This window comes from Drosophila serrata, unplaced genomic scaffold (genome assembly GCF_035046125.1).
Source record: "Drosophila serrata isolate PLE 108 unplaced genomic scaffold, ASM3504612v1 contig_34, whole genome shotgun sequence".
Lineage (NCBI taxonomy): Eukaryota > Metazoa > Arthropoda > Insecta > Diptera > Drosophilidae > Drosophila > Drosophila serrata.
Window position 1 is genome coordinate 238,699 of NW_028256932.1, and position 25,770 is coordinate 264,468.

General features: G+C 45.0%; 2 protein-coding genes across 3 annotated transcripts in view; both read right to left on the reverse strand.

The window, feature by feature from the left end:
* The window catches only part of LOC110185357 (laccase), a 130,123-nt gene extending 116,247 nt beyond the window's left edge, over nt 1-13,876 (reverse strand). The window contains exons 1-2 of the mRNA XM_086834395.1: nt 8,472-13,876; nt 8,228-8,403 (exon numbers count right to left, since the gene is read on the reverse strand). The gene's annotated coding sequence lies outside the window, so the exon portion shown is untranslated. The remainder of the gene's footprint in view (nt 1-8,227; nt 8,404-8,471) is intronic.
* Nucleotides 13,877-23,274: 9,398 nt separating this feature from the next.
* The window catches only part of Nipped-A (Transcription-associated protein Nipped-A), a 321,958-nt gene continuing 319,462 nt past the window's right edge, over nt 23,275-25,770 (reverse strand). For both annotated transcript variants that reach the window (XM_086834335.1, XM_086834337.1), the window contains 2 exons: nt 24,028-25,242; nt 23,275-23,961 (listed from right to left, as the gene is read on the reverse strand). In XM_086834335.1, the coding sequence (XP_086690461.1) occupies nt 23,389-23,961; nt 24,028-25,242 (1,788 nt within the window). In that variant the 3' untranslated portion in view covers nt 23,275-23,388. The remainder of the gene's footprint in view (nt 23,962-24,027; nt 25,243-25,770) is intronic.

The following is a 25,770-nucleotide window of genomic DNA, read 5'->3' on the forward strand; positions in this document are numbered from 1 at the left end:
CCAGCCCATAGACCTTGCCCGTCGCCTGACGTCTGAACGACATCACCGTTAAGGATTCATACCCCCTACCGAGAATGGACGACATCTTAGCCACTATACACGGTGCCTGCTGGTTCCCTACCATGGACCTCCAGAGCGGCTACTGGCAGGTGGAGATGGACGAGGACTCTAGACCTAAGACCGCGTTTACGTGTGACGCTGGTCTGCTCGAATTCGACGTAACGCCATTTGGCTTGACCAACGCACCAGCCACCCTTGAGCGATTGATGGAAGCTTTTGTTCTCCGGTGCTACACGAAAATTCTCCCTAGTTTACCTTGACGACATCATCGTACATTCTCGTACCGCCGAGCAGCACCTGGACCACTTGCAGCAAATCTTCGATAAATTACAGAGCGTAAGGCTAAAGCTGAGCCTCAACAAGTGCGATTTCTTTAGGACCGAAGTTTTCGATTGGCCCCCACCTCGGATCAAAAAGGAAATGCGTTCCTTTGTGGGGCTATGTTTTTATTATCGGAAGTTTATTCCTAACTTCGCCACAATTGCGCGCCCTTGGCACGACCTAACGGAAGCTAAGCCCCCCTTCACATGGCCAACAGCTGCTTACGGTGCCTTCGAGGCGCTCAAAATCAAACTTACCACGCCCCCGGTGCAAACTTTTCCCGCTCCCGATGGGATATTCATTGTGGATGCCGACGCGTCAAACCATGGTGCAGTTGTCTTGGCCACTAAGCATTTCCACCACTACCTAAATGGCCGGAGATTTCTACTGCGCACAGATTACTTGTGTCTTCGATGGCTGTTTAACTTTCGGGAGCCTGAGGGGCAACTAGCTCGATGGATTGAACGACTTCAACAGTACGACATGGACATCCACCAACGAAGCGGAAAGTAACATGGAAACGCCGACGCCTTGTCTTGTCGACCCTGTGGCGACTGCCGTGTATGTACCAGGGCCGAGCAAAACGATGCCCACGAGATCCTCTTTCTGCTAACTTAATCCATCGACATCGCTCGCAACCAGGAAAAGGGCCCCACTCTCGCCTTGATTTTTCAATGGCTAAAGAAGGGGGAGCGACCGACAAAACCTAAGACATGAAGTGAAAGCACCGAAGTAAAGGCGTACTGGCTTTTGTTCGAACAGCTCTTCAAGGATAAAGGCCTGCTGATGATAACTACCAAAACGGCAGACCCAGGTCTGGTAGTACTTCGCTCTCTTCAGGAAGGAGCCATTCGCAGCGCCCATAACTTTACGACCGGTGTACACTTTGGCATAAAAAAAGACGATTGCCATGCTGAAGAAACGCTACTTTTGGATCGGACAAACCGCCGACGTAGTCATTTGGTGTGCCCGCTGTACTGAGTGCAATGCCCGAAGAGGGCCTACTCGCCGAACGGTAGGCCAACTGCAGCCCAAAGTTCTGGGCGCTCCATTCGAGCAACTTATGATCGACATACTGGGTCCGCTGCCCTGCAGCACTAGGAAACCGCTACATCGCTGTAGTGATGTGCTACTTTGCCAAATGGCCGGAAATCCTTGAGCTGCCCAATCAAACAGGTGAAACGGTAGCCCGAGCGCTCGTCCAAGTAGTCTTTTCCCGATTTGGTGTCCCCTTCATCCTTTACTCGGATCAGGCCGAAACTTTGAGTAAGAAATATTCCAAGCTTGCCTTCGACTGCTTGACGTGGAAAAGACTTGATCGGACGGAATGGTTGAGAGGTTTAACCGAACTCTCCTATATGGCGAAATTCGTTGCCGCAGATCAACGCTACTGGGACCAATTGTTGCCGCTAGCTCTATTAGCCTATCGATCGGCCCCGCATGAGGCGATTAGGTTCTTACCGTCTCTACTTACCCTCGGACGTGAGCTCCGGCTACCAAGCGAATTGTTGTATGGGCGACCATCCCCGAATCCGGAAAGTTACCCAGCATTCGTGAACCAAATGCAGAACCGTCTCCGACAAACGCAGCAGTTCGGAAGCCCCGAAATCCGGAGTAATTTCTTGGCCAGGAGGCTCAAGTCTGAGAGGGGAGTAATGTAACAGAAACCACCAGATTCAAAGAGTCCGCGGTTTTTATGGCCGTTGGCATCACGAGAAGCAGCGAATTCCCTTATAGGCGCAATTATAAGAGCTTTTGACAGCCAAGATGCCTGGTGTCTCTACGCGCTTTTGTTTCCTTCTCTTCTTCTTAAGAACGTGTCCGGAAAAGCACTCGTCTCTGATCACTAATAAAGAAAAGCTAAAACAACCACCTCGACCGACCGGGTTCTAGGCAGCCACACCTATTAAAAAGTTCCTCTCGGCTTTCCCTTAGTGAACAACTCTGCCCGTGGCCCGATCACGGCAGAAATTCGTTAAAATATCTACAGTATATAATCCTATTTATGGGAACTTAAGGGGATAGACCACCCTGACATTTTTTAAAAATCTCATTTTTTTTTCCTTAATCTTGATGCCGATATTCTTACGGCCATTTTTAGACATTGTGCTTAAAAATATCTCATTACTTGTGGATTCTACAGCCATTAGACCGCTCCCGGTATACCTTAGAGTAATTTCTTTATCTTCTTTTGCGTTTTTCTCAAAACGACGTTTTTTAAAACGGTGTACATGATTTCTCAAAAACTGATGGACCGATTCTCTTCAAATTTTTTACACAGCTTCTCTATAAAGTCCACTATGATTTTTTTTAAAGTTATAAATTTTTAAATCAAAAATTTCGTCTAAAAAAAATTTTTTTTTAAATGCTCCTATTTGCTCAAAAAAAACTGTTTTCCAGAAACGGCTTAGTCATTCTATAGCCATATTTATATAGTTTATAAAAAATTTTTGTTTTTGAATTTCGGATAACAAAAGTGGTCTGCAGCATGTACACCATCCGACCATTCCCTAAAAAAATTTTGACTGGCTATATCTCCGCCATTCGTAAATATTTTTTTTCTTTCAATAAGTATTTTTTAGTTTAACATATGTATTTTGATATACTAATAAATAAAAAGTTGTATTCTTAACAACTTTGTTAAAATGAATTTTTTAAAAACCCTCAAATTTTTGGGCGTTCAGGGTGGTCTATTAATAATATTATATTTTCAAGAGTTTGTGTACTTTTTTGGAGCACAATTTTGTTATCGTGTTTAACCACAGTAACTGATTTGCTTTAATTTTGTTGGTCAATCTTTTTCTAGATCTAAAATGTTTAAAACAAAATTCATTGAATTAACAAACTAAAAAATAAAGTAAGAAAAACTTTTGCCTCGCTCGGGACTTGATCTCACTCTAGCCTGTTTGTAATGCAGGTGCTCTAACTCTGAGCCACGCGTCACAATCGCCTCGCGACGGCAAAGTCAAGCGCGCAAAAAAATAAATGTCTTCAAGGGTTTGCACGTTTTTGTTCCTCTCACACGACCCAATTTTAGTAGTCTACGTGGCGTGATGTGTAAGCGGCCGGACTGTTAAACATTTAGACGTAGGTTCAATCCCCAGTTGCTCGTATAATATTCTAAAAAAGGTTCTGAGTATGTTTGAAAATGATTTACTACAATAACGATTTAAATGTAACAAATGAAAAAACAATTAGCTTGTAATAAAAAACGAAGTTTCATCCACTTTTTTTTATAAATCGAAATTTTTTCCTGATTTTTTTCCGTAGCTCTCATGATGAATTTCATTATGAGCCGAGCAGCGATGTCGACATCATGAATTACCCCGCTCACGCATGAGAAAAAAGCGAATGAGATATTTACATAAAAGGTGGGAATTTGGCTAAAAAGTCCGACTGGGCTGTGTTCCAGGAAAAACCACCACGTGCGTATATGTCCCCGATTCCTTGAAATGACTGTATTCAAGCGATCAGATATCGTTCGAAGAAAGCAACTTTGCTTTTTGAATTTGAATTGAATTTTGGCACGAGGCCACCAGCAGCGGGATTGCCCTAGTGCCCAATCTTGCCTTACATTCCGCGGACGGCATCACACCTTGCTGCACCCCAGCAACTCCTCCTCCAATGTTTTGATTAATCCTGAACCTTCGCGCTCAGTATCCGCACCGAACCAAGGGACTTCGTCATTCTCCCCTCGAGTTATAACGTCCCCCAATTCCGTCAATTACTGGGTCCCATATGACGGGGTTCCCGCTACAGCCGATTTCTTGAGCTTGACGTGACTCATCATCGCGAAGGCCACCTCAGCAGATGGCAACGGGTGACCAAGATACACCAGCACTTTTGGAAAAGGTTAATCAGCGAGTACTTGTCCCTACTGCAAGAAAGTGGCTCTTCGCAACGTCCAACATCAAGGTTGGAAATATGGTGTTGCTGTAGGAGGACAACATTCCATCTATGAAATGGCAGCTTGGGCGCATTGAGGAAATCATTCCTCGCAAGGACGGCGTCGAGTAGCCATGGTAGCATTCGCCAAGCTAGACGTTCAGCCCCACGATGACGATGAATTTGGAACAGTACCTCTTCCAACGGGGGGAGTATGTTCTAAGCAGACCGCTAGCGCCTAATTATGCGACAATCATCGCGAAGGCCACCTCAGCAGATGGCAACGGGTGACCAAGATACACCAGCACTTTTGGAAAAGGTTAATCAGCGAGTACTTGTCCCTACTGCAAGAAAGTGGCTCTTCGCAACGTCCAACATCAAGGTTGGAAATATGGTGTTGCTGTAGGAGGACAACATTCCATCTATGAAATGGCAGCTTGGGCGCATTGAGGAAATCATTCCTCGCAAGGACGGCGTCGAGTAGCCATGGTAGCATTCGCCAAGCTAGACGTTCAGCCCCACGATGACGATGAATTTGGAACAGTACCTCTTCCAACGGGGGGAGTATGTTCTAAGCAGACCGCTAGCGCCTAATTATGCGAGCATAGGTGTATGGATGCACCTGCTGCGCTCTTAGCTCTTCTCTTTGTAATCTATTGCTCTCTCTCTTCTTCTGTCGCCTTATCTGTAAGCAAAGCTACATTGTAAGCGAATATATATTGAAGCCAAGCGTTCGATCGGCAGTTGCAGCTCCGACGAGAGAAAAATAAAACATAAAATACGGCATAAAAAAATCGTGCGTTAATTATTAAATGCTGAAGGGTGGCAAATTCGTTGTCTTCCCCACAAACACCCGCCTCTTCAACTCGCTTTGAAGCGTTCTAAAGGAGACAATTGCCGCTTGACTGTCTGCGAACGAGTTTACCGCCCCATGTGGGTGGTCTATTCTCTGCGCTAGCTCAGCTGCTTGGTAGCTCATCTCAGCTTCGGTACAGTAAATGTACGCTCCAACTCCTCCTTCCGTCTATTTTTTCCGTGGCTGGCCATACAGCAGTGTTAAACGCACCACCGATATGTAGACCCAGTGCAACAAAGCGGGCCAGAGACCCCATGTGCTGCTAACTATTTTCTTGAACGCGTAGAGCGCTATGGTGCCTTCTTTCACCTTCTCAAAAACATTAAGGTTACATGCCAGCTTGGTGTTTAGTACAGTGCCGAGGTATTTGACTTCTGTTTTCGGGGTCAGCCTGGTTGTATTGATTTTTTGCGGAATCCATATCAGTATCTTGTTTCTCTTGGTGAAGAAATAAGGCCTGTCTTGTCCGCGTTGATACTGTGTCCTACCTTGTCCGCTCGCACCGTGAAAGTCGTTATAGTGAAGGGCTTTTCCATTTCTCCATTCCCATTGTTCCATTAATATAGCCCATGCTTAGGCAATCTGTATATATTGCGTGGAGCGATGGGGTGATTCTTTTTTGGTCACCTGCAGCTTTTCTGGAAATATTCCATCTAGTTCCGGTGCTTTTATCTCCGAGAAGAAGTCTATTGCCCAGTGGATTCTTCTAAAGGATATTAGATTTTTTGGGAGATGCTCTTCTCTAGTTGCTAGTTAGTAACCTCTGTGCAACTTGGGAAGTTCGCATGCATTTGTGCTATTAGTGCCTCTTCGATGCCGTCACTCCACTATCCGTCGTCACGTTTGAGCTGACTCTGTATGGTGGGCTGAGGTTCTCTGAAGTTTTTGACGATCTGTCAGTGGTCGGAGGCTCGGGAGGGTTGCTGCAAGAGATTCCGACCCAGGTCCCAAAGGCGAAGTTAAAAAAATTATACATCGGACATTTATTTATAAATCAATCATATGTCTTCAATTAGGTGTAACACAAGAGTTCCCTGGCGCCTTATTCTGCTCTAACTTGGCTCCGTGGTCGTCCTGTGGCTCTGTCAGAGGACAGATCGTGTCGGATCACCTGCAGTGAGAAAAACCTAGAGGCCCTGAGGTCTTCCAATAATACATGAGTGATACATGGGCTACAAATGAGATCAGTTCAGATCAGAGGGGCCTTTAAGGTCTACCACAGCCCTGCTCTTTGTGCAGTACCTTCCAGTCTGCGCTTTGGATGTCAGGATTTTAACGCTGCAGCAGCTTTAACCCTCGGTATCCTTGAATAGCGATGGAGAAGAGTACTTTCGCCTTTGAAATGGATGTTACACGTTTTCTGTTCACCACCTCCAGCTCGGCACCTCCCACAGCGCTTCCACCTGGTAGACCGTTCCGGTTATCTACTTTTTCAATGTAATAATGAAACAATTTTTTGCCGTGATCGGGATACAGGCAGAATTCAATTCGGAAAGCCGAGCGAAAATTTTTATTGGCTGAGGTCTTGAGGCCCTGAGGTCTTCCAATAATACATGAGTGATACATGGGCTACAAATGAGATCAGTTCAGATCAGAGGGGCCTTTAAGGTCTACCACAGTGAGAACTGTTGAGAGGCCTTTGAGGTCTACCAAAGTGACAACAGTTGCGAAGGGTTTGAGAGGATTTTGAGATCTACCAAGTGAGAAGGGTTTTAGAGACCCTTTGTGGTGTACAAATTAATGTTAGTTAGTTTTACCCGGTTCAAATCTGGTCACTACGTCTAATGCTTACCTCTGGTCGTTACTCTCTTGCTCTTCTTGGTGCTATTTTCTTGCCAATAGGTCTTTACCGATGGCCGGCAGATACTGAGTGCCGCCCTAAGGGCTGTGGCCCGCCTTATATAGCGATCTGACGAGGCGTAGCGTTCCCGCCAATTCTTTATTAATTTGGCAACATTACTGGCCGTCAATGAAGCGCGCGCTCTGATTATTTATCTATTTAATGTTTTATGTTTATTTTCCTTACGCTTTATGGCTTATTTATGTTTAATATTTATCCTTTGTTTATTTTGTGAGTGTCGAGCGTCACAGGTTTTTGCGTTGGACCGAAAGATCCCTATTCCACCAAAGTGGCTTGGTCCTCTTAGTGTTTTTATACCCTTGCAGGGTATTATAATTTCAGTCTGAAGTTTGCAACGCAGTGAAGGAGCCACCCCCGACTATATAAAGTATATATATTCTTGATCAGGATCAACAGCCGTGTCGATCTAGCCACGTCCGTCTGTCCGTCTGTCCGTCTGTCCGTCTGTCCCTCTGTCCGTTTCTACGCAAACTAGTCTCTCAGTTTTGAAGCTATCTGAATGAAACTTTGTAGTTAGCCTTCTATATATACTCTCACTCGTATATATGTCGGAACGGGCCGGATCAGACGACTATATCATATAGCTGCCATAAGAATGATAGGAAAATTAAAAAAAAAAATGTTAACTTTTCAGTTTTCAATAGAATTGGATCAAATTTGAGATATAGCCATTTTACTATACTCTACAATTTTGCATAATATTTTATGAAAATCGGACTACTATATCATATAGCTCCCATAGGAACGATCGAGAAATTAATACAATTAAATTTATAGCTTTTTCAGTTTTCCGCTGATTTTCATCAAACTTGAGGTATAGCCATTTTATATTAGTCTTAAATTTTGTGTCAAATTTCATGAAAAACGGACGACTATATCATATAGGTGCCATACAAACGATCGTTTGATGTAGAGGAAAAATGCAAATCTGTGAATGTAAAACTGCAAATATAGTATGTATAGGTGAATGAAATGAAAGCAGGTATTACTTCATTGTTTTTTAACACAAATATATATAATTTATATTGTATGGATTCCTATTCATGGAAGTTCTATCTGCAAGGGTATATAAACTTCGGCGTGCCAAAGTTAGCTTCTTTTCTTGTTTTAATATAGTTTTTGTTTTTTGTTTTAGGTTTGGAGTGGTCGAATTCGTCTCTCGAGGACTTTCTATTCTGATACTATAGAACCTTGTTTCGCTATGAGTGTTATATCTAGAAGTATTAAGTCTAAGAGTGCCTCACCTATGTGGTGCGCGTTGGCGTCTGCACCCACGAGCAGTTGCTGGCCCTTCGTCCTGGCTTCTACCAGGCTCCTGAGTTCTTCTGATGGAGCTGGCTTTTCGTGTTACATGTAGCAGGCAGCTACCAGGAGGCGCTGCTTAATGCTTTCTAGCATCACCACAGTAAGGTCATCTGTGCTGTAATGAGATATATGGTTAGCTTGAAGACCTATTCGTACAAGTACGGCGGTTGTGTTCCTGCTTACCGATGATGGGTAGAATTAGATGTAGCTTAAAGACTTTAGTCCGACAATGGCATTGCCTGAGGCAATTCATGACTCTTGGCCATCGGCGGAGCATTGCTACATGGCAATGAGGAGTTCCGCCGACGCAATCTAGCTCTTATGGTTCAAATCCATTAGACGGGTTGATAACTAAGGTCAGGTCACCGTCCTCCTCCTCATCAAACATGTCCAGCGACATCTCTTGGACTGCGTCTATGATGGTATCTAGACCTATTTCGTTCTCCACCTCACTTGCCTGCAGAGTGTGCGCATCCTTGTCCCCGGGGTGGTGCTTTTTGAAATGCAGGTAGACACTACCCGTCCCCTTGTTGATCTGGAGGACCGAGCATTGGCCCTGCTCTTTGGGTAACGGACTCATAATGTGCAGTACCTTCCAGTCTGCGGTTTGGATGTCAGGATTTTAACGCTGCAGCAGCTTTAACCCTCGATATCCTTGAATAGCGATAGAGAAGAGCACTTTCGCCTTTGAAATGGATGTTACTAGTTTACTGTGCACCACATCCAGCTCGGCCCCTCCCACAGCGCTTCCACCTGGTAGACCGTTCCGGTTATCTACTTTTTCAATGTAATAATGTAACAATTTGTTTGCCGTGATCGGGATACAGGCAGAATTCAATTCGGAAAGCCGAGCGAAAATTTTTATAGCTGTGGCTGCCTAGAAACCGGTGGCGCCAACTTCCTCGTCCAGACCTCCAACTGGCCCCAAGCGTCTTGGCAGATATTTCTTAGATGTTCTTTATTGATGATTAGCGACGCGTGCTTTTCAGGAATTAGAGAGACCAGGCATTCTGGCTGTCAAAGACTCTCATAATTGCGCTTATGAGGGCGCGGCTTCTCGCTTTGTCAACTGGCTTAAATATCGCGGGCTCTTTGAATATGGCGGTTTTCGTTGAAGTGCTTTTTTTAAAAGAATTTTCTCTGCACAGGTAAGCTTTGCCGTCTCTTGGTATGGGGCTGCTTTTTTTTGAGCCGGAATCCAAGGGCAGCTTTATACTACGCTTTTGACCTCTTTTAACTCACTTGACCCTTCCTAAGGGGGAAGTTGGTGTCTGGTTTCTGCGAGCGAAGGAAGAATTCTCTCTCTTCTTTAGAGAGCTGCACGCTCTCCAGGTCCGAGTCTAATTTGACTGCTCTCTTCGAACCTTTACCTTCTTTCCCTCGCTAAAGCGCTTCGGTCCGTCCCTACTCGAAGAGATGGCACCTGGTCCCGGCGAGCGGACGAGGCGATCTTTCTCTTCCTTTGAAAAATTCACGCTCTCCAGGTCCGAGTCTGTATAGACTATGGCTCCCGGACGGCTGAGCTTCCTATACGTTGTTTTAGTGGCAGTAGCGTTACAACTGATATGACCTGCTCCCGTCGAATCAGTGGTGGGACCTCTGACGACACGCAGAAGGGATTAATCCCCTCCGTACCCGTCGGTGGTACCACCCAATCGGACTTTGCTTCATGATAGAAAACTATGTAAAGCAGGGATGGCCTAATGTATGGTCCCCAGTTCAGTAAAGTGGCAAGCACGGCATTTAGTACCTGAATCGAATGCTGCTCCGTTTAACGTAGAATTCTGTGCTGAGGTATTTCCCTTACGGGATATTTTTTTTAACACGAAGTCCGACGACAAAAAAATGAAAATCCCCGCATTTATTTTACTGCTTTTCAAACTACCTAAAATGCCTCTAAATGAAAATCGGAAAATATCTATGAAATAGATAGAAAATGAAAATAAGATTTGTAACAGAAAATTCATTGAATCGACAAATTAAAAAATCAATTAAGAAAAAGTTGGCCTCGCGCGGGATTTGGACTCACGCTAGCCTGTTTGAATGGCGGGTACTCTAACCCCTGAGCCACGCGTCACGATCGCCTCGCAAAGGCAAAGACAAAGACAAAGACAAGCGAGCAAAAAACTAAATGTCCTAAAGGGGTTGCAAGTTTTTGTCTCTCTCAAAAGCGATATGCACATGTGTGTATATCGCCGACGCAATTTAAGTTGTCTACGGGGCGCGATGTGTAAGCGGCCAGACTGTTAAACATTAAGACGTAGGTTCAATTCCTAGATGGTCATATAATATTCTAAAAAAAAGTTTGTGAGTATGGCTAAAAGATTTACTACAATTTAAATGTAACAAATGTAAAAAGTCAGCATGTAAAAAAGGCGAAGCTTCATACAATTTTTTTAATCACATTTTTTCAAGAATTTTCTCCATACCGCTCATGATGAATTTGATCATGAGCCGAGCAGCGACGTCGGCATCATGAATTACCCCGCTCACGAATGAATAAAATGAGAACTTAATAAGAATGAGAACTTTAATAAACGATGGGTTCTTCCCACCGAACGGGTAAGCATGAAAGTTAGCATGAATTTGGCTAAAAAGTCCGACTGGGATACCACCGACGTTTGCCCTGACGAAGCCATCCCCCCGCAGACTCTATTTGCCTGAACGGTCTGTGGCCCAATATCGGCTGCTTCCAATCCTGTAGGGTTCGTTGAGTATGGGATCTTCAGGTTGCGTCAGAGGCGCCACCTTGGCTAAACTGACTCTTGCCGGATCAGAGACAAAACAAAGATCGAGCAACCGCTATAAGGAATTCCGTACAGCGAAATGTCGAACAAGCCAGAGATAGGTCCATATTGTGTTTGAGGACCAAATATCCCCAGGGATATTAAAATCTCCTAGGACTTCCTGATGGTCCGTATCCGAAAGTTTATTGGAAATTTTCTGAATAGCGAAAAGGTGGCTTCAATAAATAGGAAGTACCGACAATGGAGGTATGTAGGAACAGGTAATAAAAATGGAGCTACCATTGATAGATCGCTTCACACAGGGGAATTCCACATTGTTGCATTCCTCGAAAGACATAGACAGTTACCATTTTCCCAGTTTAGCGTTTTCCTCTAAATTTAACTATTTTTTTATAACTGCTATATGATGAAAAAATTTGATCAATATAAAATCAAAGACACGACTTTAGCCAAAAACAACAAAAAGAACTTGTCAAAAGACAAGTAGCAGCAGTGGTTACGATCGTTTCATTGGCGCTATCCAAATCATCAGACCACTTGCCAGCTATCACTAATTCTTTTGGTGCCTTAATCATAATCTCGACTATAACCCGGTGGAAATTATTATTGAATTTGTTTATCCTTTTGGTAAAAACAAAAAAGAAATGGTCTTATGAGGTTGGAAGAAATCTGTGCCATATATCAGATAATTTAGTTTGTGTACAAAAATAAATGTAAAGCAAATAAATTTTAAAATATTTACTTATTTTCGTTTTGACCACCACCAAATATTCAAAACATTCAATTAAACCATAATTTCCTATTTTATTTTTTTTATTTAAGGTCGGCCGATGACACAATAACCAACCAAAGGGTAGCAATAAAGAAAATGTCGCCGTTTAAACATCAGACATATTGCCAAAGAACTTTGAGAGAGATAACTATATTGACAAGATTTAAGCATAAAAATGTAATGTTATTATAACTGTCTAATTAATTGTGGAAAATATTTGATTTGTATATACTACTTAAAACACAGGTAAGTTTCTACATTATGAAAATAAATAAATAATGTCGGTTATTGTAGGATTAAAACAGGAAAGAAAGCTAACATCGGCACGCACGAGGTTGTATACCCTTCAAATTTAATACCATATAAGTGATATATATTTATGTTAAAAAACATCGAAGTAATGCCGACTCTTGTTACATTCACCTATACATACTATGTGAACAATTTTACATTCACAGCATTGCATTTTCCGTTACATTTAACATCTGTTTCTTCTTTCTTCTCAAATTATACTTCTTATAATTAATAGAATATAAACGATATATATTTATGTTAAAAACATCGAACTAATGCCGACTCTTGTACATTCACCAATACATACTATACTAACAGTTTTACATATGCAGTTTTACATTCACAGCATTGCATTTTCTAGTACATTCAACAGTTGTTTTTACGGCAACTATATAACATTTTCGATTTTCATATAATTAAAACCACAATATTAGAATATTGTAACGAATTTTCTCTGTCGTGGTTGTTGTTGGGCCACAGGCAAAGTTCATTACGGAAAGCCGAGCGGAACTTTTTATTAGGTGTGGCTGCCTAGAACCCGGTCTGACCCACTCACTCGTCCAAATTATGGTTATTAGTTAGCTTTTCTTTATTGGTGATCAGAGACGCGTGCTTTTCCGGACACGTCCGTAAGAAGAAGAGAAGGAAATCGAGAGCGCTTAGAGAGACCAGGCATCCTGGCTGTCAAAAGCTCTCATAATTGCGCCTATAAGGGATTTCGCGGTTTCTCGCGTTGCCAACGGTTAAAAATATCGCGGATTATTCTAATCTAGCGGTTTTCGTTACATTACCCCCCTCTCAGACTCGAGCCTCCTGGCCGAGTAATTCGGGATTCGGATCCCGATAGGGTGACAGGCGGTTGACATGAACGGTCCTAGTGGTACGCTTCCTCGGTAAGCGGATCTCGTACACTAGGTCAGAGTGACGCCGGACGACGATGGCGGGTCCAATCCAATCCAACTTTTCGAACCTTCTCTGGGCATGCTGGTAAGCCCTGAATGAAGAGAAATACCGTGTCCGGGCGCTTTCTTTGAAGGGGGGCCCGTTGGGACATCGGTTATTTGGGGGGTGCTCGACGACAGTCTTGGTCGGCGTCGCGTGGCGGTGTTCCGGATGGCGGAAAGCTCTACACTCGGAGACGGGGCGGCACTCTTGGGCGGCGGCGGCGAGAGCAAGGGGGCCAGGCCGGCTTCGATTCCCTTAGGAGGAAGACTGTGGCGGGCGCCAGGTTGCTCATTGGGCGGCGGCGGCGACGCAATGGTGTGCGGCGAAGGGTCGCAGAGGTAGGATTCCGGTCCAGGATTCCGTGCACAAAGAGGGGTAGGAGACGTGGGGAGCGGATATTCGCTGGGGCTTTCGGTGTGGGATGTCAACCTCCGCCCCGAGAAGTTGACGGTAGTTAGTTTCCCTAGGACGACACGGGATTCCGGGAGGAGCTTGGGCCGGCCATTTCGTTTCTGTGCGGGCCTCGATTTCCTCCTCGGGATGCGCCGAAGTGATCGGCTGTAGGCGACAGTCATCACGGTGGCCACGGCTCCAGCTCCATTGCGAAGTCCTCGAAGGACTCTCGTGGTCCTTGCATCCGATTATGAAAGGCGTGATAGCCGGCATGCTTGCCGACGGTGAAATATTCGCGCATGGCGGCGGTTACGGCGTCATACGAGCGGAGTGTGGCCTCTGGGAGGGTGGCGTGAAAACGCTGGGCACGCCCTCGAAGGCTTGTATACAGCTTCCGGCACCTCTTCCTCTCTGACCAGTGGTATTCCTCGGCCATGTCATCTAAAAGGCGCTGAAATTCCGGCCAGGGACGGGTGCCGTCGAAGGTGGGCGGTAGTTCTGCGTCCGACACTTCCAAAATTCCCCAATGTGAGGTTAGGTCGCACGCTGTAGGCGGCGCAGATTGGTGCTGCACCTGGCCTGGTACCCATCCCTCGATGAAACACCTGCCGCGCCTGTCCGGAGTCCACGTTCGATGCCTCGACTACGCGCGGGGTGCTCGCAGAATGTCGATCGTCCCCGGCTGACGGCATGCTACCACAACGGAGGGCCTGCTGGCTGCCGTTGCTTCCAGAACGGTCACCCAGCATAGTCCTCTCAAAAGTCGCCCACATTTGCTCAAACTTCTGCTCCAGTTTAAGGTGGGCCGACTGATCCAATGCGTCCACTTTCTGCTCCATTCGCCGGAACGAGCGGTCGACGGATCGGTTCACGGCGTCCATCGCTGCGACTCCTTCTCGCAGCTCTCCCTGTTCACCACCTTCGGGTGAGGCCTGAAGGCGGTGGCGAGCGGAATTCTTAGGCATTTTCTTAGGTCAGGGTTTTCGCAAACCCTAGTGACCCCACACCTGGCACCAATGTAACGAATTTTCTCTGTCGTGGTTGTTGTTGGGCCACAGGCAAAGTTCATTACGGAAAGCCGAGCGGAACTTTTTATTAGGTGTGGCTGCCTAGAACCCGGTCTGACCCACTCACTCGTCCAAATTATGGTTATTACTTAGCTTTTCTTTATTGGTGATCAGAGACGCGTGCTTTTCCGGACACGTCCGTAAGAAGAAGAGAAGGAAATCGAGAGCGCTTAGAGAGACCAGGCATCCTGGCTGTCAAAAGCTCTCATAATTGCGCCTATAAGGGATTTCGCGGTTTCTCGCGTTGCCAACGGTTAAAAATATCGCGGATTATTCTAATCTAGCGGTTTTCGTTACATTACCCCCCTCTCAGACTCGAGCCTCCTGGCCGAGTAATTCGGGATTCGGATCCCGATAGGGTGACAGGCGGTTGACATGAACGGTCCTAGTGGTACGCTTCCTCGGTAAGCGGATCTCGTACACTAGGTCAGAGTGACGCCGGACGACGATGGCGGGTCCAATCCAATCCAACTTTTCGAACCTTCTCTGGGCATGCTGGTAAGCCCTGAATGAAGAGAAATACCGTGTCCGGGCGCTTTCTTTGAAGGGGGGCCCGTTGGGACATCGGTTATTTGGGGGGTGCTCGACGACAGTCTTGGTCGGCGTCGCGTGGCGGTGTTCCGGATGGCGGAAAGCTCTACACTCGGAGACGGGGCGGCACTCTTGGGCGGCGGCGGCGAGAGCAAGGGGGCCAGGCCGGCTTCGATTCCCTTAGGAGGAAGACTGTGGCGGGCGCCAGGTTGCTCATTGGGCGGCGGCGGCGACGCAATGGTGTGCGGCGAAGGGTCGCAGAGGTAGGATTCCGGTCCAGGATTCCGTGCACAAAGAGGGGTAGGAGACGTGGGGAGCGGATATTCGCTGGGGCTTTCGGTGTGGGATGTCAACCTCCGCCCCGAGAAGTTGACGGTAGTTAGTTTCCCTAGGACGACACGGGATTCCGGGAGGAGCTTGGGCCGGCCATTTCGTTTCTGTGCGGGCCTCGATTTCCTCCTCGGGATGCGCCGAAGTGATCGGCTGTAGGCGACAGTCATCACGGTGGCCACGGCTCCAGATCCATTGCGAAGTCCTCGAAGGACTCTCGTGGTCCTTGCATCCGATTATGAAAGGCGTGATAGCCGGCATGCTTGCCGACGGTGAAATATTCGCGCATGGCGGCGGTTACGGCGTCATACGAGCGGAGTGTGGCCTCTGGGAGGGTGGCGTGAAAACGCTGGGCACGCCCTCGAAGGCTTGTATACAGCTTCCGGCACCTCTTCCTCTCTGACCAGTGGTATTCCTCGGCCATGTCATCTAAAAGGCGCTCAAAATTCCGGCCAGGGACGGGTGCCGTCGAAGGTGGGCGGTAGTTCTGCGTCCGACACTTCCAAAATTCCCCAATGTGAGGTTAGGTCGCACGCTGTAGGCGGCGCAGATTGGTGCTGCACCTGGCCTGGTACCCATCCCTCGATGAAACACCTGCCGCGCCTGTCCGGAGTCCACGTTCGATGCCTCGACTACGCGCGGGGTGCTCGCAGAATGTCAACGGAGGGCCTGCTGGCTGCCGTTGCTTCCAGAACGGTCACCCAGCATAGTCCTCTCAAAAGTCGCCCACATTTGCTCAAACTTCTGCTCCAGTTTAAGGTGGGCCGACTGATCCAATGCGTCCACTTTCTGCTCCATTCGCCGGAACGAGCGGTCGACGGATCGGTTCACGGCGTCCATCGCTGCGACTCCTTCTCGCAGCTCTCCCTGTTCACCACCTTCGGGTGAGGCCTGAAGGCGGTGGCGAGCGGAATTCTTAGGCATTTTCTTAGGTCAGGGTTTTCGCAAACCCTAGTGACCCCACACCTGGCACCAATGTAACGAATTTTCTCTGTCGTGGTTGTTGTTGGGCCACAGGCAAAGTTCATTACGGAAAGCCGAGCGGAACTTTTTATTAGGTGTGGCTGCCTAGAACCCGGTCTGACCCACTCACTCGTCCAAATCTACACTTGGCCCCATGTGGAAAGGTGGTTATTACTTAGCTTTTCTTTATTGGTGATCAGAGACGCGTGCTTTTCCGGACACGTCCGAAAGAAGAAGAGAAGGAAATCGAGAGCGCTTAGAGAGACCAGGCATCCTGGCTGTCAAAAGCTCTCATAATTGCGCCTATAACGGATTTCGCGGTTTCTCGCGTTGCCAACGGTTACAAATATCGCGGATTATTCTAATCTAGCGGTTTTCGTAACAATATTACAAAATTGAAATTGGTAAATTTTTGCAAAAGTAAAAATGCATATAATTTTTCTTATAAAAATTTTACGATCCTTATATATCCTTTATATATGATATAGTTGTTATATGATATAGTCGTGCGATCCGGCCTGTTCCGACTTACAAAAATACGAATCTAGTAGTAATTAATCGAAGGAATAAATAATAATTTTTTTTGACAAAATGGTAGTTGCGTAAAAAAATCGATTTTTCACCGAAATTTCCGCCTTAAATTGTTTATAAAAAATAAATTATTTATTGGAGAGAACAAATCTTCGATTAAATGCTAAAAAATATATTTAAGAAGGTCGTGTTAAAATGCTGGTAAGCCCTGGCGGCTAACATTGTGGCCCAGATAGTTAACCTCGGTCCGAAAGAAATGACACTTGTTGGGGCTCAGCTTCAGCCCTACGTTCTGCAATCTATCGAAGACTTGCTGCAAGTGGTCCGGGTGTTGCTCGGCGGTACGAGAATGTACAATGATGTCGTCGAGGTACACCAGGGTGAATTTCCTTGTAGAACCGGAGAACAATCTGTCCCTCAATCTCTCAAAGGTGGCTGGCGCGTTGGTCAAGCCAAACGGCATTACGTTGAATTCGAACAGACCAGCGTCACACGTAAACGCGGTCTTAGGTCTAGAGTCCTCGTCCATCTCCACTTGCCAGTAGCCGCTCTGGAGGTCCATGGTAGAGAAGCAGCAGGCTCCGTGCGTAGTGGCGAGGATGTCATCCGTTCTCGGTAGGGGGTATGAATCTTTGACGGTGATGTCGTTCAGACGTCGATAATCCACACAGAACCGTGTGGAACCGTCCTTTTTCTTTACTAGGACAACCGGCGAGGCCCATGGGCTGGTGGACGGCCGAATTATGCCTCTAGTCTTCATGTCGGCGACGAGCTGCTCTACCTCGTCCTTTCTTGCCATCGCTATGCGACGCACTGGTTGTTTAATGGGTCGAGATTGACCCGTGTCTATGACATGCCGTGTTAAATCGGTATGTCCCGAATCATCGTCGTTTCTGGCAAACACACGGTGGAAACGGCCGATCAGTGCCGTCCATTTTGGGTGAAGGTGGGCCGGCAAATCCGGGGGCACCTCTGCGTGGGAGGATGCTCCGGCCCCGTCTACTTCTGGGATCGAGGTGGGCATGGGTTCCACGGGCTCCACCTGTCCCACTATCATCTGCGCGGGTAGCAGGTATTCCTGTGCGCTAAGGTTCACTAGGTGCAGGGTGTTGGTGTCGTTGGAGGTGTCCACCAAAGTGCTGCCTAGTAGAACATGGGGTGGCAGTTGAGAACTTTTCCCACGTTCCAGCAAAGCCAGAGGAAGCAGTTTTTCCGACCTGCATCGCACTGCTACGTGGGTGTCGCTATGTGGCGGGATACTGGTGGGTGCAGTCGAATAAAGCAAATTTCGATGCTGGGTATCCGGGGCATATAGCGGCAGAGATCCCCACGGGAGTCGTAACTGAAGATCCTTTAGATCCACGGTGGCCTCATGGCGCAACAGAAAGTCCATACCCAAGAGGCTAGGAGTGCTGCCCTCCACCAATAAGAATTCGTGGGTGACCGGTCTTCCGACAATTTCCAGTCTGGCGTTGACTCGAGCGGTGGCCACGAATTGTTCTGCCGAGGGTCCTTGTAGAGTCACTCGGCACGGTGTGCTAGGCAGTCGTTCTGGCAGAACGCTACCATTTAGTAAAGAGACAGCGGCTCCGGTGTCGACGATGAGGCGAACCGGATGCTTCTGTAAAAACATCAAACAATGTAAATGTGGGCCACTAGCGGCACTACACGTATACATAGCTTGACTAGGTGGAGGCTGGATCCCGCGAAGCTCAGGATTTCCAGGTTTTCTCCGGTTCCCCGCAGTTAAGGGGATGGGTGGTGGTTCTTCAGGTGGGCGTTCGGCAAACAAACAGCTCAAGGTGGAGTCCACATGGGTCAGGTCCGAATCCTCTTCCTCGTCTGGCGGCGGAGATACTGTTCCATAGTACTCGGCAGCGGTCGTATTTCGGATCGAAGTCCTTGGGCAGAACGGCGGGCGGAAGGCGGTCTCGCCTGGCGCCGGCTCCTGCGACAACTGTGAACGGGCGGCCTGCGCCTCCTCTGAGGGGGGGCCCGTTGGGACAGTTCTTCTCGGGGTGCTCGACGACTCTCTTGGTCGGCGCAGCGTGGCGGTATTCTGGATTGCGGCAGACTCTACACTTGGGGACGGGGCGGCATTCTTGGGCGGCGGCGGCGAGAGCAAGGGGGCCAGGCCGGCTTCGATTCCCTTAGGAGGATGACTGTGGCGGGCGCCAGGTTGCTCATTGGGTGGCGGCGGCGGCGCAATGAGGTGCGGCGAAGGGTCGCGGAGGTAGGAATCCGGTCCAGGGTTCCGTGTATGAAGGGAAGTGCCATGTCCGGGCACTTCTTTTGAAAGGCAGAACGGCGGGCGGCAGGCGATCGTGCCTGGCGCTGGCTCCTGCGACAACTGTGAACGGGCGGCCTGCGCCTCCTCTGAGGGGGGGCCCGTTGGGACAGTTCTTCTGGCGGTGCTCGACGACACTCTTGGTCGGCGCAGCGTGGCGGTATTCTAGATTGCGGCAAGCTCTATGCTCTGGGACGGAGCGGCACTCTTGGGCGGCGGCAGCGAAAGCAAGGGGGCCAGGCCGGCTTCGACTCCCTTAGGAGGAAGACTGTGGCGGGCGCCAGGTTGCTCATTGGGCGGCGGCGGCGACGCAATGGTGTGCGGCGAAGGGTCGCAGAGGTAGAATTCCGGTCCAGGATTCCGTGCACAAAGAGGGGTAGGAGACGTGGGGAGCGGATATTCGCTGGGGCTTTCGGTGTGGGATGTCAACCTCCGCCCCGAGAAGTTGACGGTAGTTAGTTTCCCTAGGACGACACGGGATTCCGGGAGGAGCTTGGGCCGGCCATTTCGTTTCTGTGCGGGCCTCGATTTCCTCCTCGGGATGCGCCGAAGTGATCGGCTGTAGGCACGGCGGCGACAGTCATTACGGTGGCCGCTGGGCGTCGTCGACATTGTGCTTCGATGCGGCAGGCCATGTCCAGAGCCTCGGTCAGCGAGCGCGGATTGCTGCTGATGATAGGGACCTGGTATCCGGTCTCCCGGATCCCATCGATGAAGCGTTGTACTATGATGCTGTTGTAAGTCGTGGGCGGTAACTCGCCCAGGACGCATCTGCCTAAACGCTCCAGCTCCATTGCGAAGTCCTCGAAGGACTCTCGTGGTCCTTGCATCCGATTATGAAAGGCGTGATAGCCGGCATGCTTGCCGACGGTGAAATATTCGCGCATGGCGGCGGTTACGGCGTCATACGAGCGGAGTGTGGCCTCTGGGAGGGTGGCGTGAAAACGCTGGGCACGCCCTCGAAGGCTTGTATACAGCTTCCGGCACCTCTTCCTCTCTGACCAGTGGTATTCCTCGGCCATGTCATCTAAAAGGCGCTGAAATTCCGGCCAGGGACGGGTGCCGTCGAAGGTGGGCGGTAGTTCTGCGTCCGACACTTCCAAAATTCCCCAATGTGAGGGAGTTTGCAATCTTTACATAGGAGCACTTTACATATAGCACTCTGAAACGCCTTTTCAAATTTACTTATAACTCAGGAAATATTCACTGGAACTAACTGAAACTTTCTGTGTATATTCTTCAATATATTTACATTAAAAAATAAAACTTAAAAAAATGTACATATGTAACCCCTTAAGATCTGTTTGTAAATCCGATTAGCAAACGAAGTCCTTAAAGTGCCCGCAAAGCTTGACGTCGTCAACGTACATAAGTACTCTGAAGTTAGTCGGAACATTGGGCAGGTCGTAAATAAATAATGTTAACAATTAGGCACCCTTTCATAAGACAGCTCTTAAAATTTCATGATATTCTATTCATTAGTTTGTGAGTTATTGTGTTATGAGTGACGCTACTTTTTTTTATTAAAAAAAAAAGGGATCAAAAACAAATTTGTGTTTTGATATAACACTGATTCTTGATGGGAAAACATACCATTCAAGGAAAGCCTTGGCTTGAAAAGTTTTATGGGGACTCCGCTCTATCAGAAAAAAACAACAAAACGTTGGTTTGCTGACTTTAAACATGGTCGTAGAGACACTGAAGATGCAGAACGCAGTGGACGTCCAAATGAGGAGGTAACACCGCAAAACATGAAAAAAATCCACAAAATCGTTTTGAATGTTTAAAAAGTAAAGTTGCGTCAGTTAGCTGACATCGTAAAGATATCAAAAGAATGTTTTAGATTTATATAGAATGAGAATTTGACTATGATAAAGCTCTTCTCAAAATGGTTGCAGCGTTTGCTCACATCAAGACAACGCACCGTGCTCCCACATCCACTATATTCACAAGTTTGGATCCCAGGGACTACTTGCTGTTCGCAGACCTGAAAAAAATGCTCACCGGTAAGAAATTTTCCACCAATGAAGAAGTTATCACGAAAATGGAGGCCTATTTTGAGGCAAAAGAAAAATTGTTCTACATAAGTGGATGAAATGAAAGAGCGGCGCTAGAATGATTGATTTGCTCTAGATAAAGATTAATTTAATAAATAAAGCAAATTTTAAACAAAAAAAAAACGCATTTTCTATGTTAGGCCCGGGACTTTTCACCCAATGTGTTATGTGGCGCTTCGTACTTTAGTTCAGAGTGAGTTATGAATGGATGGAGGAGCTTCTTGCTCTTCTTTTGAACACCTAAGTTTTTATTCGTTGTGGATTGTAATCACCCCACCTATTCTTATATTTCCTTTAGCATTTTTGTCAACTCTTCAATTAGGCGTCTTCGTATATATGCAACCTTTTGGGGACGAGAGTAAGTGATTTTCAAATCCGAAAGTTCGTGTTTTGGGTTTAATGTATCACCCCGTGATTGCTAGTGTTTTAAATGCAGACGGGGTATTAGAGCTTTCTGGTGCCTTTAAAATTGTGGAATCGTTCGTGACTGTGTCCTTTCGTACACTCAGCTAACTGTGACTTTTTCATCCCTCCCCTTTTTTATTGCGTTGACCGATCACAAGTGTATGCAGGTAAGCACATGTAAGGTAAGCATATGTGACCTTTTCACCCTCTATCACTTTTTGGTGTGGGATTCCATTGTGGAAAGTAGATCGAACGCGTTTTGATATCGTATCCGTGTCGAGGGCACCTTTGTAGCGCTACCGCTTCCACATACGTTTCTAACGTGTACTTACACCATTCAGTGACCCTAAATAATTTTTCTAACCCAACCCAATTAGCAATAAAAAGATCTCCCATAAATATAGCAAAGCTTTGGCTATATAAACAGGTGCAATTCAGGGTGGATTCTGCTAAATTCATCGCTCTCAAAAATAACTCAGCTGTAGACAAGTCATACCCGTGGATTGCCTTTAAGGTTTACCTGGAAGAAGAAGACATTATACGTGTTGAGAGAACATTAATCCTGACAACGCCATCATTTTTCCAAAGAAGTCTCAAATCGCAGTTAGATTCTAATAGGCTCCTCCAAATTAATTTACATTCCTTATCCAAACGTAGAACTATGCATTACCTTTATTTGTAACTTTATCCGTGGTGTCCTGGAAAGTGCAGACTTGTTAGGTCAGCTCAATTTCCACCTCAATAGATCTCATATACCGTACCTATATATTGTAAAACATCTTTTGAATTGAATGAACCTTAACATTGCCGTAGATAGCGTTCCTATACTAAGAACTTTAACCCTAACCCACTTAGTACACATGCAACAAATATATATAATGATTTGAACAAATTAATCTCTAACGTAGACAGCCTTCCGAAACGAAAAACTTGTATCCTGACCCACTTAGTACGCATGCTACAAAAAATCGGCAGCACGCCAGTGGTTCATTTCCTCGTTTTTCTATATTTTTTATCGCGCTTACTAACACCTTAACCAAACAAGCACGCGATTGGTTCTCAAGGCCACTTAAGTGTACTGATGATCGTTCATCAACATCCAATCATAACACTAGATTTTTACCTAAGTACCTTATTAACATTTTAATGGTAATAGATTAGCTAAGAAAATCAATAGATTTGCAAAAACAAAAAAACAGATACCAATTAGTAAAGGCACTAAAAACTCTAATTAATAAATAATATTATAGATATCCGAAGAGGCCGAGTTGTCACAATATAAATTTCTGTTTGCTGATGTTCTGAGATTATTTTTCCATTTAAAATGAAAAATATCTTTAAAAATAAAGAAAAAATTATGTTTTTGGTGTCGAGTTTCCAGACCTTCTAAAAAACACCATGGTCTTTTAACCTAAGCAAACTAGAGTTTGATATTCAAAATATATAATTAAATCGCCTGATGAATTTAACTAGTTTAAGTATTGATTAAACTTTTTATTGAGCAACGAAAGAGGTGATACGCATATTAAAACTGAATACCAATCTGCCCGATAAAACTGACTTAGTTCACTCATGTGCTTAGAAAACTTAACACACAGACTTCAATTGTATGAGAGTATTATGTAAGATTGATTGTTTTATCCATGTATAATAAATCTTGTATATTTGGTTATAGTAGCAATAAAAACCACTTTAATGTATTTTATTGTTACAAAAAAACGAATTTTGAGTTGAAGCAAATATATAATAGATTAATGATTAATAATAGGCAAATATCTTTATAGCCAAGGATGCCAAGCAGGGTCCATGCGACACAAATTATCTGTATTTTTTGCAGATTGTATAAGCACAGAAATTTTTTTATTTTCAATGCTATCAAAGTAGGAAATTTTGTTAAAGCGCGACATAATAATTTCTACCGCTGTGTTCACCACATTAACTGTATGCTCCATAGAGTTTCCTTCGGGATAACGATCACCAACTCCTTCTATTAGTTTACATTCTCTAAATCCTTTTTTTTGTAAACCAATTATTTCATCTCGTAATATTGTCTGTAGTATTGAACATAACTTATAATTTGGTTGAATGAAACAACGAGCAGTAGCTACGATTGCCGCTGACAAAGGTCCGATAATGCCTATGCTTGTAATAAATTCACCAATGTTAGGAGTTAAACGAAATGGTACAGATCTATGTTGAATAAGCTGACACTTATCATCATTTAAATCGAACTTAAAATACGAAATATTCATAAGTCCGGAATCTTGGTGAAGATACATCATATCTGGATTAAGACGTGTTAAATTCAACGCGTGTTCACATAGATATGCTAAGGCCAGCTGAAGGGTAAGCTAAAAAGAAATATATGAAAAAAAATTTATTTATGTTTAATATAGTTAATAAAATAATTAACTTACCATTTTTCTAAAATGCCAAAAGTCAGTAGCTGCCAAAAAGGTTTTCAAAGCCCAACGTTTAAGTAACGTCGTCGGAACCATATTCATTTGAATTTCGGAAAAAATTTCTCTTAAAATTGTATGGGTAGTTTGAGTTCCTCTTGCTTGGACCTCAGAAAGACTTTCATAATATTTTACAATCGGCATATCGTAATCTAGTTGTACATCATAGCAACATTTTTTGAATATTTTTAGTAATGAGATGCTATTTGGGTTATCTTCCGCTAACCGCATTTGTGGAGATATTGGAACAACGCGTGGTACTGTAATATTTAAAAAACGTCTACTTGTTTCCTTTTGCTTTTCCAAGTAGTAGTTCAACATGCGTTTCAATTGCAATACTCGTTCTTCTCGGCGTGCATCACCCAGACCCGAATCGAGGACTACTAGATAAGGATAGATTTTACCATTAGTTCCTCGTATATATAATCTTCGCGCAGCAGTATTATTTTTTTGTACAATCTCCACACGCGGCATAAATCTGGCAATCCTTACATAGTAATGCGATGATGAAGGTATTAATAATTCTCCGGGTAGTTCCACTTCCGCTGTTTTTTGACTAAAGTTCGATAAAAATCTACACTTGTCCTCTATTAAAAATGATGTTGGCAACTTTTTAACTTTAGTCTCCAAGACTTTAATCCATGTTTTTAACTTCGATATTAAGTTGTGCAATTTCATAGCACCTGGTTTTGTAAAATCGAAATCATTAGTAAATTGCTCTTTCATTTTTTGGAATACTGGATCTTGAAACGTAACTTGTGCACGACGAGCAAGAGATTCTGAGGCGGCTGAATTAGAAACGGAAGAGGTTACAGTTCCTGGGACATTTTCTATTCCAATTCCAAATGTTGAACCAAGCTTTTTGACAAAATGTAAAGTGTGTGGAGTAATAGTGGCATAAGCAACTGTGTTTCTGTTCTCAAATGCTATAGCATAGCATTTTATCAAACCTTGTCGCAGTTGTCGAAGAACTTCCTCGGTCCAGCTTTCTCGAAACCAAACCATTTGGTCTACAATTCCTTCCAAAGAACTTAAAATAGTAGGATGTACCTCTCTTTGTAATTGCATAACTTTAGAGCAACGCCACATGGGAGGTGTTGCTTTAATAGGATTAACTGACGGAATATTTCCTTGATTAACCCTTCCACAACTTGAGCCAATAGCATCGAAATTCTAAAAAGAAGAGCGAAGTATGTAAATATTAAAACTTTTTTTTAAATGCAATAAAATAAATATGTAAGTTTGTAAAGTTTTTGGAAGATATGCAACAACCAACAGCCCAGTTATGTTATATTAAACGTTACGTTACGTCTAAACGAAGAATGTATATACTTTATATGGTCGGAGATGTCTCCATCACTGCGTTGCAAACTTCTGACTAAAATTATAATATAATATAATATAAACTGTAATTATAGAATCTATATGTGAATGTAAATATAAGGCATTACTTTGTTGATTTAAAGAAAAATATTTATAATTTTTATAACATTATCTTTTATCTTCACAAGTAAATTTTTTTTTTCGTTCTTGTTTTGAGTCTTATTTTGCTTAAACCATCTTCAATTTTGTTTTAAAATTAGTTCCCGTTCACTTCGCTTATGCATGCCGTTATTATAAAATGTGTACTACATTGCGTTTATTTTCAGAATTTAGTTTTGCTTTGCTTTAGCATATTTTCCATTCCTTTTTGTGCCTTCT